This window comes from Opisthorchis viverrini (assembly GCF_000715545.1).
Source record: "Opisthorchis viverrini unplaced genomic scaffold opera_v5_293, whole genome shotgun sequence".
In the NCBI taxonomy this organism is placed as follows: Eukaryota; Metazoa; Platyhelminthes; class Trematoda; order Opisthorchiida; family Opisthorchiidae; genus Opisthorchis; species Opisthorchis viverrini.
In genome coordinates, this window is record NW_008751951.1 from 114,166 (window position 1) to 131,101 (window position 16,936).

Consider the following 16,936-nt stretch of genomic DNA (forward strand, 5'->3'; position numbering starts at 1 on the left):
CACTGATGATGTCACCTCGATTGGTGATGAAACGTTTGCAACCAAATTGCCCAGCTCAGCAAACAAGCCAACGACCATATATATATATCCCGCTATACTCTGCTTTTGAGGCAGGAAAAGGCCTCCTCTGAAAACCCGGTCTTCTATTCTTTGCGCCAGTAGTGGTTGGACTTGTGTCATAGCTGGGGATCGTACGCTCGTTCTCAAGTCGTGTATAGTAGTTGATCGTACCCGTTCAGATACATAACAGTCTACAAGAGTTTGTTTTGAAGGTACTTTCGATACAGTCGGGCAAGGTCTGTTATGATCAGCTTGACCTCGTGAAACAGTGTATCATGGCGCGGGCCTGAACTGTTGATCTGAAGTGTGATGAGCAACTCAGAGGTGTATTCAAATTTCTTAGTTCGTAAATAGGTGAATGGTTTTAGCCCTAAAACCTACCTATTTTTACTGTCAACCGATGTGAGGTGTTTACGTGTGACCATGTCAGAGTCCCATGTCGGTTACACCATCGACTGGTGATCTGTGAGGAGATGATGACTGTCTCCGTTATTCAGCTTCGTGGCTCAGTGAACTACGTTCATATGGACAGGCCTCCATTTGCTTGAGTTTGCGTTCCTATATTGCACGGAGCTGAGTGAGGTCTTCTCATGTATCAGGCGTACTTTTCACTGGAGATATCATGTGGGTAATTAGTTGTCCAATATGTTCTGTGTTTTTCACTGTGGCTTGGTCACTAAATTGATGATACCAACCGGATAGGCCAATTTAGTTCACACAAAGTTAGGTTACCCGGATGAGATGTAAACTTGGCTGGACGTGGTTACAGACCTAGAACTTCAATGATCAGAGAATGAGTGCAGATTTGACTTCTTCCTCGAAGAGTTGTGGGTGAGATGGGATTTCGGTTAGTGCCAGTGAAAAGGTGTATATCCCTAGTGAAGCATGTGACTACTGTCTGGTCAGGTGTCAAGGCGGTGTCCCCGCATCTGATGCAAGGTGCAAAAAGTATGAAATTGCTTCGCAGTGCTTGTTGGCTATTGTTTAGTATCCCAAGAAAGTCTAGGAAAGTTGAACGGAACATTTGACAATGTTCCATTTTCAAATATTCAGTGCAACCGTAATTCTTACTTAGATATCGAATAGCTTGCAACCGGTTAGTTCCTGTTGGACAACAAACCACTCCGCATTGGAGGTCCTTCCATTCACTAGGTTAAAACCTAAACCGACAGGAATGCAGGCAGCGTATTCACAAAATTTTTGTTGTCCTTTTCATTCGGATTATGAATTAATATCTTGAGTATATTACGATCTCCTTTTCCTCTTCGTCAAAAGGTCGCGATTGGGACAGTTGTGTCGCACTTTGTTGAGCTTCAGGACAACCACAACGTGACGATCGTTGGCAGTATTAGTAGCGGGTAGGTTTAATCTCGTTCATACTAATATTCAGAGTTTTTTGTGGCACGTTGTCCTTACAAGTGATGGCAATGATATGATAGTCTGAAGGACCGAAAAGATTGAACAGTGTGACCATCGTTCTGGTGACGCCAAGCGGCAAACGCTAATCTTGGTCAAGGTAGCACACCGCTGCCAGCAGTCATAAAGTCGCCCACGATGACGCTCTGTTAGCCCTAATTGGTACATCGAAACCTGTCGCCCTTTGGATCTGGAACGAGGTCTACGGCAGAATTCCCAGCTCCAGAAAAACTTTGTCATAGAAAACCAAACGTTTTTGGAAGAGCCGCCTCAGCTGTTGAGGTGATAGCTCGACAGCTGTTGACAGTCCCATGGAGACGATCTCAAACAGTATTCAGAGGCTCTCAAGTAACGTTCGAGGTGGGTGTAACGGCAGCTGGATTAGATGCTATCACAACAGCCCACTGAACCCTCGCCACCTTAACCTCAATTATGTGATAAATTAATCTGTGTTCCGTGGTTGATTTGTGTCGACCTCAAAACCAAAGTCAAGAAGCTGTTGCACAGTCGCCTTTACGTTATCGGAGGCCATCAACCAGGTATACACCCAGGCCTTAATGGTCCTTAAACCAGAGGGCTTTTTAACTAACTTAAGCAAGTTGCTCAGCATTACTCTTCAGTGCGTCCGGGTGAGCACAAAATAATTACGTTCAAAAAATGCAGAGAAAGGGGATTTCCAGCGAACAATTTGAAGGGCAATGCCACGCCCAGAAACAATTATATCGGTCTTGCAATCATGGAAGCGACAGCCGCAGTTCCAGTTTTAATCAAGTGGGAAACAGTGAATATCACAGGGGTGAAAACATGCATGTGTACAGGTTCTCAAATCGGTAGCAAGATTGTCACTCAGCATATCGTACTTTTTATCAATCAGTATAGTTGCATCTCCCGAAGATGAGAATGGAAGTTTGGCGTGCAGGCATACATGCGAATGGACACGATGATACGGGAGAGCAATAGAGAGCTTGTTTCGTTTTCAGGAGATCTAAATTCATCATGCTACAATGATTCGTTCTCTTGAGTCACGTGCTTAACAAATACCTACACCAAGTCACGCAGAGCCGAAAGGATTCGCTTCGCAAATGTCATGTTGGAAAGACGACGCACTACCAACCGTCCCATGTTAAACTGTTACCGTGACCAACGGGTTTCGGGAGAAAGCGATCCACAACGAATAGTTTCAGTGAATGACAAATCATGCGCGATAACTCCCTTAGTTTCTGGAATGATGCTTGGGCAGACAGGATACTCATGATAGGGCGGGGTATTGCTTTGTGGGAGCCAGCCAGAACTAAATAGTGATAGCATCTGCATGACTGGCAATTTAATTCATCCGTCAGTGTGCTACGTCCGGATGTTGGGCCGCACCTACGCTGGATATACAGTACCCATCCTCTTTACTACGGTGTGGCGTGCACCAGCTTTTTCGAAACCGTAGTTGAAGTGGGTTAAGATATGCCAGTTCACACGTTTCTGGGACACAGTTTACTTGCGAACCGTGCACATGTTTACGAAACAGCATTCTAGTTATGTTTTCTGTGCGTAATGATGGAATTTGACTGCGTCCCTGTTTCAGGATGCCACCGATCAGCGTGCCACAATGGAATTTGATGTCTCCAATGGTCACCGATGCCATCATAATTGGTTTCACGAGTACCTTCCTCACGATATCGTTGGTCAAATTGTTCGCCATGAAGTACAAACAAGATATTGACTATAACCACGTAAGTACCACTGATTGTTTGACGAACAGCAAAATTTGGAAGTGCGGAGGTTTGTTGAGCCGGGTCACAGTCGCCACTAGAAAGCATTGTCATCCTACAGCCACAATAAGATATTTCTATTTCCGCATGCTGGATTTTAGCGACTGATCCTCCGGAAATGGGGATCTCTAAGTCATAACGTTAACTGATAACACCACTTGCATTCTAACCAGCTGATCAAGACTTCCACTCAGTGGACTGATTTTGAACCTAAAATACCACGTCTTCCTTCGCCAGTCTTGATAAGCGATAGCAGTTTTGAGACAGAAGACAAGTTGGATGTGGGAGATATCGACTTAAAGTATCAACGACCCCACCAACTCAAGCCTGCTAATTAATGTTAGGCAGATAAGTGAAAGCGTCCGACGTGAGAAACAGCATCATTTTTTCATTATTTGTGTATTGGCTACTGAACGGGCCCAGCGCCTGACCGGACAAAGAAAGTATTAACTAAATGGGGACTGTGGGCTTAGACGCTTGAGTTGGAATTACAGATGTAATTTGAAAACTATGGGTGTAAAGGCGGATACTACTGAGTAGTAGCGTGCGAGTAGTACGTCGTTTTCTCACAACGCCGCCTCGCATCTAATGGAAGTTGGGGTTTATTACGGAACTTGTGGAACTGCTTTGCGGCATTCGTTTGCGACTGTGTGATAGTCAATAGATATCCAAGAAAGTTCAAGAAGACGCGTGAGGATGTTCAGTTCTCAAAAACAAAATGCATATGGGACGTTTACTCTGCTGTTTCGCGGTTAAGGCCTTTTCTCCTCACATGGGTTGTCGTTAGTGCAAACTACTCATGTTACAAAACATCACACGTTAGCTACCTACCTCGTTCAGTACGAGATTGTCTGGGTGGTGGCTGTAGATGTCTGTTAAGGCTAGCTTCACCTGTTGAAAATTCTCACACTAGTCTGCGCATGTCACTCTCATCATTTTTTCATGACTTTTTACATCATTTAAGTAAGTTATTGTTAAAAAGATTTGTATTCACCTTTCTTCTAATTTTCCAGGAGCTCACATCACTCGGTGTGATTTCGCTCATCGCTTCCTTCTTCTCGAGTATCGCCCCATCCAGTAGCGTTTCTCGAAGTATGGTACTTGAGGGAGCCGGTGTAAAGACAACTGTATGTAATACTTATATCATCTTCCAGTTTTTGTTCAGTTCTGTTCGGTATCAGAAGCGGTTGTGGAATTCTCAGTGTATTCGATAACATTTCTCAACGTCTGAATAGGTTGATTACTTCATGAGAACTCCCACAGACTGGGCCGATCTTCACACCTCGGTGTTTTATCTTGCAGCTGCCTTCGCGACCAATGGGTCCGGAACGCCCTCAGGATACCCCACTTTTAGTCGTGCGGTGATCAGAGACTGCGTTTAGTCCTTGACAGGCTGAGTACCTTATGGAAGTTCAAAGACAGGATTTCGACAGACACCCAATTCACGCAGACCAACAGCCACGCGAGCAGCTACTAGGAGTTCCTGGCATCCATTAATCGGTCGATTCTGTGATTCTTCTTCTGATTTTATCCTTTGGTGGGACAAATCCTCTGGACCCTCAAATGTAGTAGTCTATACAGAGCCCAAACTGATTAGAGAAACAAACAATGGGTAATTTTGGGGAGTTAAACGAATTTATGCTGAAAAGCCAAAAAGCATTGTCCATCCATTTCATCATCACTGGGAATCAGCAGCAGAACCAAACTCCATGGAGTTTGAAACCTGCGAACTCCTGGCTAGTAGTTCGGGCATTTAACCGTTCGTTCACGAGCGGCTGATCACCACTGTGATCATTTAGCATTTAGAGAGGATGTGGTACTACTCATCACTGAATCCACGTAGTTTGGACAACTATTGGCAGGTTGCTCGAGTGATGACTTCTCAAATGAGAGTTTCAGTTATCTTATGGAGTGCGCAATTGTGGGATGTGTAATGCTGAATACTTTTAATAAGGATTTAATGACTGTGCGGTGCTTCTTGATTTCTCAACCTAAATTAGTTTGGCATAGGGAACGAAATCTTTGTTGGAAACTTCCAAATGTTCTTACGCCACCAACAAAATTTATTTTTCCTCCGTGTTCTAGATTATCCTTTGGAGTGTCTGGCTCCATTTTATTGGTCTCATTAGGCTGGCATGAAATATCCATTGATTATGTCCTGACGGGAGTTTGTCGGCGAGAATAGCTACTCCAAAGAAACACATACTCCCATCAAGACGATTTACTGCTATATTTTGAATACTGTGTCAAGTGAAATTGAGGGACCTTTGGGCAGTATATTCATCCGGAAAATAACTTAGGTGTGAGATGCATTTGGGTCTCATTTTAACACTGATGTACTTAGCAAACGAACATATTTCGTCAGTTACGTACACTTTGGTGTTAGAATAGGTCATAAGGTTGATGGTGACTGTGCCTACCTGATTAGCTTCGTGAAGCGAAACCAATCTGGACTGTCCAAGAGTTTTCAGCAACTTCTTAGTAGTCCGTTACATCAAGAAAATATGCTCCTCTATGATAGTAAGCAATTGAGTTGAGTGCACAAGGTTATGTGATTCGTCCAGCAAGAGTTTCATTTTCTATTTTATTTTAAGGGTTACAACATTCTTGCTAACCATTTTACTCGCGTAGTGATGGATACTACTGATGAACGGTGCAAGTAGTCTAGGGCCAGTATCGTAGCTCCGCCCCCCGTTTGATGGAGGGTGAAGTTTATTGCGGAAATTGTACAACTTCTTTGCAGTATTCGTCTAGTGCAGTGTAATGGTCTGTGAATACCCACCAAATTCTAAGAGGACGCGTGAGCATGTTCACTTTTTAAAAAATACTATGTGCACATGAGCTGTTTATTTTCTTGTCTAATGACTTGGAACTGCTTGGTTCGTGTTTGATATCAGGCGACTTCGCAGCGACTGGCTTTCTTCGTTTCATATTCCGTTAAACTGACCATAGCCGGTACGGATCACAGCGACACTTGGGGTTCATGGCCTTCGGGCGAGCCATTAAGTCTCGATATGTTGGTTTAGATTGTGCAAAGAGGAACGAGTCCTCATTATTATTACTATTATTTTACCTGGGCCGTCTTATCTTTCTCGTTTTTCGGCTTCGAGTTGTGTGTGTGTCCTCAAGTTGTGTTCCTGTTTTGTGTAAGTAACCGTTTTATCATGAAGCACAATGCCAGTCTTTGTCAACAACAAAGTGACCCGTCGTCCGTGGGCGTCCGTGATTTTCTGTGCATTCTGTTGATAAACAACTAGATTCGTTGTCAGGAGTATTCAGCGGTATGAATTGGCAACCTGATATGAGTGGACCTTTTTTCCATTTCTTTTCCAGCTAAGTGGGATTCCAAGTGGATTACTAGTCATCTTTGTATTGCTGTTCCTCGGACCGTACTTTTCCGTCACTCCAACGGTAAGTGTGTTTTAGACTCGGCAACAAAGACTGAAACCACTCTCAGAAGGGACCACCATTCGGTGCCTTGAACCACATGCTGGTAGTAACCGTTTCTTTAAAAAACCCACTTTACAAAAGGAGCTGGTTGTCTATAGAGGAGAATGTCGGTAGTTCAGGTAGCGTAGATGGTCGTTGGCTTGTTCGCTGAACTGGGCAATTTGGTTGCAAACGTTTCGTCACCAATCGAGGTGACATCATCAGTGTGTAGTTGTGCGTAGCACAACCCCTGATGATGTCACTTCGATTGGTGACGAAACGTTTGTAATCAAATTGCCCAGGAGCTGGTTGTGTTCAGTTTTTTTTTGAACAAACCTTTTAAAGAGCACTCCAGAGAAAAATTAACTAATTGGCTCTTTTCAACCTATAGAATCCACTTATTTCCTATCAGGGGGCCTTATTTTCTGGTGAGATATTGTTGAAGTTTTCGATGCGGAAATTTGTGTGACATGTAGTTTGACGGTCTCGAATATCAAAAGGAGGAATCCGGTTTGAAAGTCTACGGTACTATTCACACAAAGGTAAAGTTATGAACCAAACCTCAACTGTGGACATTCGTAGTGTGCACAAGTGCACAAGTCTGTCACCTATCGGCTCAGTGCAATGTCAAGGTCCGCAGACCAAGCAACATCGAGTGGAATGTTCGTTCGCTAGTGTTGGTTGCAGTCGTTCCTCCCGAGGACAGTCTCGTGATTCTGGTTTTTTGTACGGTTACACGGAGAGCCTGAGAGACCAAGTTATGACAAGCCCAGCAAACGGGTAGGCAGGTCAACCGGGCACATTTACACACAGACACGTGCTAGTACACAAGTGTGGGACAAAATTTGTCCGTTTTGCTGATTTCTTACCGAACAATTTATTGCCTCACAGAATGGGTTTTCATAATCACGTACATCTTTGTTCTTGAAAGGTCATCTGTCATCACCAATGTTTTTTTGCGTCAGCCCTTTCTTGCGCGAGGTAACACTGACCGACGCCGAATTTGTTTCCTCTTTTCAGTGCGTCCTCTCCGCTATTATTGTGGTCGCACTGAAGAACATTATTGCTCATCTGTCACATACTCCAAAGCTTTGGCGCACCTACAAACGTGATTTCGTAAGTCTGGTACCCTATATATTGAACCACACTGTCATCATCATCATCAACGACAGCATGACATCAGTGCTCAACACCAATGCTTCACTGCCGTACAACCATGACTTATTTGAAAGCCTTATTGTAAAGAAAAAAATAAAGGTGGATGGGGGAGGGACTTAGCGCTAGCTTAACACAATCATTCCGAGGTGCCTACACCTCTTCTTTAAAAAACCCACTTTACAAAAGGAGCTGGTTGTCTATAGAGGAGAATGTCGGTAGTTCAGGTAGCGTAGATGGTCGTTGGCTTGTTCGCTGAACTGGGCAATTTGGTTGCAAACGTTTCGTCACCAATCGAGGTGACATCATCAGTGTGTAGTTGTGCGTAGCACAACCCCTGATGATGTCACTTCGATTGGTGACGAAACGTTTGTAATCAAATTGCCCAGGAGCTGGTTGTGTTCAGTTTTTTTTGAACAAACCTTTTAAAGAGCACTCCAGAGAAAAATTAACTAATTGGCTCTTTTCAACCTATAGAATCCACTTATTTCCTATCAGGGGGCCTTATTTTCTGGTGAGATATTGTTGAAGTTTTCGATGCGGAAATTTGTGTGACATGTAGTTTGACGGTCTCGAATATCAAAAGGAGGAATCCGGTTTGAAAGTCTACTATTCACACCCTTATTTTCTGGTGAGATATTGTTGAAGTTTTCGATGCGGAAATTTGTGTGACATGTAGTTTGACGGTCTCGAATATCAAAAGGAGGAATCCGGTTTGAAAGTCTACGGTACTATTCACACAAAGGTAAAGTTATGAACCAAACCTCAACTGTGGACATTCGTAGTGTGCACAAGTGCACAAGTCTGTCACCTATCGGCTCAGTGCAATGTCAAGGTCCGCAGACCAAGCAACATCGAGTGGAATGTTCGTTCGCTAGTGTTGGTTGCAGTCGTTCCTCCCGAGGACAGTCTCGTGATTCTGGTTTTTTGTACGGTTACACGGAGAGCCTGAGAGACCAAGTTATGACAAGCCCAGCAAACGGGTAGGCAGGTCAACCGGGCACATTTACACACAGACACGTGCTAGTACACAAGTGTGGGACAAAATTTGTCCGTTTTGCTGATTTCTTACCGAACAATTTATTGCCTCACAGAATGGGTTTTCATAATCACGTACATCTTTGTTCTTGAAAGGTCATCTGTCATCACCAATGTTTTTTTGCGTCAGCCCTTTCTTGCGCGAGGTAACACTGACCGACGCCGAATTTGTTTCCTCTTTTCAGTGCGTCCTCTCCGCTATTATTGTGGTCGCACTGAAGAACATTATTGCTCATCTGTCACATACTCCAAAGCTTTGGCGCACCTACAAACGTGATTTCGTAAGTCTGGTACCCTATATATTGAACCACTCATCAACGGCAGCATGACATCAGTGCTCAACACCAATGCTTCACTGCCGTACAGCCATGACTTATTTGAAAGCCTTATTGTAAAGAAAAGAATAAAGGTGGATGGGGGAGGGACTTAGTGCTAGCTTAACACAATCATTCAGAGGTGGCTACACCTCCAGACATTCATTCAGGCAATCTGGACAGAAACTGACTACAAGAACGCCACTGACATCGGTTGGCAGCCGTATCTTGTAGTGTCTCCAACCAGGCACAGTGAGGATCACGCGGTCCTCATCCTGGAAGGCGAGTAGCACCGACAGCACCCAAGCGTTTCGTGATCTCCTTCATACTCCTCTGCCAGGTCATGGGTTGGCCACCTCTCTGTTTACGCCACTCCGAATTGGGCATGGAAAACAGTACTCTCTTCGGCAAACGATGGTTCGGCATGCGTAAAACATGTCCAAACCAACGCAACCATGAACCACACCGTGATTAGATTGGTCTCGTAATCAGGAATTAAGTGCAGTTGGGACCACTCATTCACAGAGGTCACGATAGCTATGTTCCATATGATTGTGCTTGGCATTCATGCAGTTCATCAGTTCCTACCCTGGAGGTGAAATTCTGTCCTAAACGCTCAATCTAAAGCGAAACTATTGACTGGTCGCACTGGAGAGAAGAATGATGCGAGCGACAGTGCATTTGGAAACAAACACAAAAAGCTTCTAAAACCAGTTGGTTGATATTTTTGCGCTGGCGGGGGGGCGAGCGACAGTGCATTTGGAAACAAACACAAAAAGCTTCTAAAACCAGTTGGTTGATATTTTTGCGCTAAATTGGCGGGGAGGGAGGCAGTTACATATAATTTATCTTCACAGAGTTCCTAGCAATCTTCACTATTCAAAACCAGATCGTTCCACAAAAAACAATAAGATCAGACGGCTGGTATAGTTCGGTGTATAACCAAACTGTGTTACGTGGACCCACTTTGTTCATGTAGTAGACACTCAGTGGATTTATTCTGTGTGAGCGGGATATTCAGCTGACCGACCAAACTGTACTACCTGCATAAGCAAAACCAACTTCGCCGGTATTGAGTAAAATGAGATGGGTTTTGCACTGAATATTCAATTTTAGATTATAGTAAACAACAGACCCCCTGAAAATGCTGATTATTTTCCCGTTTAATTGACATCTAGTATAAACGATGTATCAGTTCCTATCATGAAACCTATAGGGAATCTTGTCAACTGGAGAAACATCATTCCGGCTGCGTAGCCACCACTGGGGGGCGTCATCAACGGAACCGTAAGATTGAAGGATCCCAGTAATATATCATACCTAACCACAAGTTAGCCAGTGGTGATACGTTGAGGAGATTCTGTGATTTTCAACTGAGATTCCAAACTGTCAGTGAAGCCGATCTAAACTGAAAAGCCGAGAAGCAGTGTACAGCTGTTTCACCGTCATTGGAAATCGTTAGCTGAACACGTCCTACGAAACTCAAGAGAGTTTTGACCCTGCGACCTACCGATCACCAGTTGAAAATGGCTTAACTTTCGGGATGAAGTTAAGCGATGAGTGGAACCTCTATCTGAGAAGTCGTTATTCCAGGAACCAGTTTACACTCGGCGTTAATTCCGTGGCTGAAGGCTGAGAGACACTATTGGCTGTTGTTCTGTTCTCCGACCTTCACAGTTGGAGTACAAGCGTTTCATCACCGACTGAAGTGACCTCGTCAGTGTGAGGTTGAGTGGGTTGAGAGGCACGCCACCCTGCCTAAGTGCGAGTCGATTACACCGGTGATCAAATGCTCGCAGTCGAGCCGTTTAGGTTTCAGGTATAGTCGTAGGATCGCGGGCTTGAAATCCTCTTTTGATGACGAGTTTTCAGCACAGACTGGGGCGTAGGTTGACCAAGGTTTACTTGAAAATCTCAGTATTCTAGGACTCTATCTATAGTGCATCTAAAATCCAGTGTACCACCCAGCTAAGCTGGCCATCAGTGCATTCGTCTATTGAGGAAAGGCAAGTTTCTCAGCAGACCTTGAAATAAAGCTATCTGGGATGCCGGCTGTCTGTTGTTCCAACCGGCCTATGCATCATCCAAAATTCATCTAGTTCGTTTTTTACAGTAATCCACCTCAGCTGACACTTATAGTCCTGGTTCGTCCCAAGAAGGACAAAATCGGCGGTGGACTGCTGAGGAGTCCTCTCCAAACTTATACTGTTATAGCTATGGAACTTGCGGTCGTTTTCATGTGTTGCTATGCTTGTTGCAGTATTTTTACCTCGCGCCTTTTGTAGTTTACTTCACTGGACTGGATGATTGTTGCCTCCACTGGTTTATACCCAAAATGCTTTAGGTTAATTGCATTAATGGACATCTAGAGAACTTTAGTTATTAGTTGTTGACCGGGTAACTGGTAATCTTTTCGCCGTGGTTGATAATTAACTTGCAAACATTTCGTCGCCATACACAGGGATGTCACTAGTGAGAAGTTGGGAAGACATTCTTTGCTTGCGTGCGTTTAGATATCTATTACACCTATTATCCCTTAACGCGTGTGGCCAATTTGGAGGCAGCATTCTTTTGTGATCTTTGCTGTCTGTCCGTATAGTGACAAAACGTTTGCAGGTCACTTGGCAAGGTCGCTGAAAAGATCAACGGACATCTGATCAAACGCCAATAAACTTACCCGAGCCACAGATATTTCGACACGCTACCAACTGTTATTTAACTGTTATGAAGCTTGACTCGTTACTCTTGAACCGAGATGCCTGCGCCAACTGCGTTTTGGAGGCTTTCTATCTGGATGGGACAGTACAGTGTTTTCTGAGGTGGGCAACTGTGCTGTCCACTCACATTCACTCACCTTTTGGCAATGAACATCTTGTGTAGGTGTCTAGACCACTGGGGGGAAACCAGACAACATTAGACAAACGAATTAAACCTTCTTTGCTGTTTCAGTTCCTTTTCATGATCACCTTCGTGGTCACACTCGTTCTTGATGTGACGATTGGCCTGGTTGTCGGCGTCGTTGCCTGTTTACTGGCCCTGACGGAACAACAAAGGGCCCTGACCATCACGCTGCTGGATAATTTACCGGGGACAGAGCTATTTTTACACGGAAGGGCCAAAGTGAGTCAGAATCAAACCAAGTTCCCCTGTTTTATCTCCTTGTTTTGCCCCCTGTCTGTGCGTAAATCTCTGGACTGTGCATTTGCAGGCATTTACCAAATACTTATGCTTAACGTCCGCCAAACCCCCCGAAAAGACAAATTTGTTACCATGTACCGAACTTTAACTGCTAAAGTCACATCTCTTTGAGGTTGGCTCATGAACACGTTGGTTAGTGAGTCTGCGTTGCGAACGCACTGGGGCAAAATTCTATCCCAAAGTTCAGCTACGCATCAAAACGACCTACTTTGGATCGGTTCACTGTAGTCTGGTAGTCAGACCCAGGCTTGTTCATGTGATCCACAAAGATCTTCAGCACAGATCAAAGAACACTTTGGCAGTGGTCAGTGAGAAGAATGTCCTATTCTTTTACGTAATTTAAGTGGAAATCTGTGGCTTTAATATCAATAAGATGACAGAACTGTACCGTTGACGCCATCTTGTACGCTACAGTTTTGATGTATTTTCCTGAATTTCTCCTTGGAAGTATCTCGTACCCATATATCCAGCCTAAATCACTCTAACATCTCTCATGTGTCTCAGTATGAATGATAAACGTTAGTGGCTAGACAGTGGACATATTGATTGCGCTTGCCCGATGTTTCGACCACCGAAAGTCGGCTCCAACGAGGAACAGATGAGTTAGTTCGAAACATTATTAGTGTGGCAAGCCAAAGCTCGGTTAACTTACTGTAGGATGTGCTGTGATTGGTGCGAATTTCATCGTGTTCTGTCGCCTGTATGTGTTACACTGTGTGCATCTAACCTTGGGACTGAGTTTTGTCACGTGCTGTATGTCGTGCTGGTCCAACTGGGTACAAGACTCGCGAGTAATAAACAGGATAGTGACGCAGCAGTTGCGCCACATGCATCAGCTGAGTAACAAATGGTTAACTTTGAGCATATCCAGCAAAATCTCGACGTAACTGAGCCTGGGCACTGTGCTGAATCGGTGGCTATTCATAAGACGCTCCCGTGCATTAGCAAAGCTGACAGTGCTGAGTAATGAAAGGCGTCTCAAGCATGACAAATTCCACGTGACAACCCAGTCCCAAGGTCGGGTAAAAAATGAAGACATCGTAACGCACACGCAGGCAGCAGGGTATGCATTACATTCGCATTAACCACGGAAAAAACGACAAGTTGATCAATGCTTGCCTGCCCGCATCGGTGATGTCCAAATGTCAGTAATTTGTTCTTTGATAAAGGTCACTCTCGCTGGTCGTATAATATATCCTCTGTAGGGTCACCGTCACAGTAAATAAGCCCTTGTGAATATGTTCCATATTTCCAACTAACAACATGAACAAATTTCCTATGCTGACCTTATCCATGATTGACCTCTCATTCACACGCTTTCTGCAACCTGTCAGCTTGTCTAAAACAGTGGATCAACAGAATCAAAGTTCACTTGACGGACACAAACCCTAGGGTAGATTCGAGAATGTTCACTGCATGAATAATGAACTTCCAGGTGAAGCATCAATATGAACTTGAGAAAAGTGTGTATGCACCACAATGTCTTTTCATCTGATCGAGACCAGGTGACAGCCAGCATACTCAGAATTTGGGTTAGAGTAAATTTCAGACATGATTAAAGCATTGCTTAAGAGTGAAGCCTTAATGATGAAATGGATTCAACCTGGGTAGAAACATCAGGTGAGGTATATTGATCAATGACAGATTCTTGTACATGGTTTAGTCGTTGATTGGTGAACAAAAAGGGAGTTGTCATAATTACTGTCCTGTGTTTAATATTTTAGGTAAATCGTGCTCTTTTTACTTACAAACCCCACACCGAAGTAATAAAACTGCATTTAAGACATTTACCAATTAGTTTGCAACCCAGGTAGGGCTGTCCACCTCAACCGACCGCGTGCGATAGGTTGGTCCCCATTCACCTCTCCTACGAGTAGTTTGCGACTGAGATCATGAAGGTGGGTCTGCTAAGGTTGGATTTCACGACTAAAGATCTCTTCCCAACTCGTTTCATCGAGTGAGAGACAGGGGAGCTTTGTGAGACAGGCTTGCGGCCCCATGAGAGCCACCCATAGGTACCTACGACGCAGACATTTTTCTCGCTGGGACGAGCTGGGATATAATACAGGCACATTAGATTTTTCCATATTTTAATATCAAGTAGACATATAATGTTGGTTAGGTGAAAGAGGCTGGAGCCTCGTTCGAACAGCTGCTTTAGACTTTATCAGGTGAAGCGTCGGGTTAAGTTATCGATGCACTGTTCATCAACGCTCCCACCCTATCTAGTCACAGCCCGTATAGTAACCAACCGAGTGCAGTCGGCCCTTCGGTAGTTCAAAGAAAAGACTCCACGGGGCGAAGTTAACTCCGCTTAGGGCCAGTTATTCAGCCAGTGGTGTGAGTATCTATAAAGCTCAAGGCGCTGAATTAACGAACTGGAAACAGCTTACTATAATCTGAAGGAGATTTAGGAAAGATATGAGAACAGTCAAGGCTAAAAAACCAAGAAGCGCTGTACAGCTGTTCCATCCTTAATGGAAATCATCAGCAGTGCGTACCTCATGAAATTCGAAATTGGTTCGAACCCGTGATCTCCTAGCTCTCACTTACTTCATTTAACAGTTGGACCACCAGTAGCAACTGCTCAGTACTGTGATCAACTCGCACGTTTACAGGATATGGCGCCACTCATTCGTCACGTGATCAAGGCGCTGAATTAACGAACTGGAAACAGCTTACTATAATCTGAAGGAGATTTAGGAAAGATATGAGAACAGTCAAGGCTAAAAAACCAAGAAGCGCTGTACAGCTGTTCCATCCTTAATGGAAATCATCAGCAGTGCGTACCTCATGAAATTCGAAATTGGTTCGAACCCGTGATCTCCTAGCTCTCACTTACTTCATTTAACAGTTGGACCACCAGTAGCAACTGCTCAGTACTGTGATCAACTCGCACGTTTACAGGATATGGCGCCACTCATTCTTCAGTCACGTGATTACGTTTTGGCCGGCTCTTCGAGCGGTGACTTTCCATGCCAAAGGCTCACATAACTTGTGAATTGTCCCCCCTTTCTGTGCTACGTGTGGAGTATTAGCAACACGAAATGGTTTGAGCGCCTCATTGGAGACATCACCCTTCATATGAAGTCAATCTGTCCTGAAAATTCAGACTTTAGACTTTATTGATGCAATTCCCATCATCATCATCATCAACACCAACAACATAACTTCATCGTTCAGCACTGATACATCCCTGCCGTACGAATGCATCGGTTCGATGGAAAACAGTCAATAAATTATTTATTTGTCCACCTCGCACTGTGTCATATTTTTTCCAAACCCGCGTCGAATATCTCCCTTTTCTCCACTCCAGCTCGCCACTGGTGAGTTGCACTCCACAAAATTCCTGTACCCTCTTACTCGTTCGATCATCTCCTGCCGTCTGATCGGGTCGTTAAACTTTGCGTCCTCCGAACAGCTGGAGAGTAAGATTACCAAAGTACTCAAAGAACACGAGAGCCGTTTAGGTTCTTTGGAAGATTTTGAATATGCGGTGTAAGTAACCCGAGCAACACAGTCTCTGCTGATCCGATTCTGGAAACGCAACAAAAGCATCAGCAACGGCAGAAGCAGCAGAACACCGCCGACAAAAGGTTGTCGGCTGCCGAAGAAGCGTATCGAAGATTTTCCAGTAACCTTGACCGCATCGAGGTAGGTGAAAACAGTCGTCAGTCAGATCGCAGTATGAGACAGACACTTAGTGTGTCAGTGTACGTGAAAATGAGACGCGCGGCGTGCATCCGGCTTTTAGCGTTTATCATTAACGAATACTATTTCGGATTTTCGCTCCACTCTGCATGTGAATCCACGTGTGATCCCCATAAACTGTACGGGGTGTCGTGGACCACAGTTCGTTTTTTGGTTTTTGGCGCCTTCCAGCATTCGCTGAACACGAAACTGTCTAACATTGTCACGCCGATAATCCTCAATAACTAAACCCGGCAACGGTCTACTTGGTGGGCATTGACAACTTGACATCGGAAACATCGACTGTTGAGTACATTTTTGATGAATTTACCTTTATGGGGATGTTATTTCTCAGGAGAATTCTCATGTCCGTTCGGATTTCACAACATGGTTATCATCGTCTAAATTAGTATGGTAATCAATAAACTCTATTCGCTGGAGTCATGACTGCACTCTTCCTGGGTTGGTATACCATGGGTGAATGTGTGCTCGCATGGATGCGGTAGGAATATATGGTCAAAGACGCTGTAATCAATGTACGAGTGAGGGAAGTCTGCTCTTTGTATACCAGCAGTTCATTGGCCTCGCCCAGTTCCTTACATCCGCAAAATGGAGTCACGGAACGGTATTCGGTCTATAAATTTGTATGGAATGATCAAAATCCTGAATCTGATAACTCAGTGGCTTTAGTATCCATCACCCATCTGACTAAGAGCTCCATCCTACAAGTGGCACAGCAATCGTCATTTATTATTATTATTATTATTATTATTATTATTATTGTCAGCTGTAAGAACCGCGTACTCGTCGTACGGTGGTTGTAGCTGCCCGACCTAAAGCTGACACCCTGACGTGGTGGTCGGACCTCAGTGC

At 44.3% G+C, this 16,936-nt stretch overlaps 1 protein-coding gene across 1 annotated transcript in view; it reads left to right on the forward strand.

The window, feature by feature from the left end:
- T265_14923 (hypothetical protein) overlaps positions 1 to 16,936 on the forward strand; it is a gene marked incomplete at both ends in the record, with an annotated part of 26,282 nt that overhangs the window by 3,417 nt on the left and 5,929 nt on the right. Inside the window, 8 exon segments of the mRNA XM_009175800.1 lie at positions 1,336 to 1,418; positions 3,053 to 3,200; positions 4,253 to 4,366; positions 6,573 to 6,650; positions 9,047 to 9,142; positions 12,125 to 12,295; positions 15,690 to 15,871; positions 15,877 to 16,027. Coding sequence (XP_009174064.1) covers positions 1,336 to 1,418; positions 3,053 to 3,200; positions 4,253 to 4,366; positions 6,573 to 6,650; positions 9,047 to 9,142; positions 12,125 to 12,295; positions 15,690 to 15,871; positions 15,877 to 16,027 — 1,023 coding nt within the window.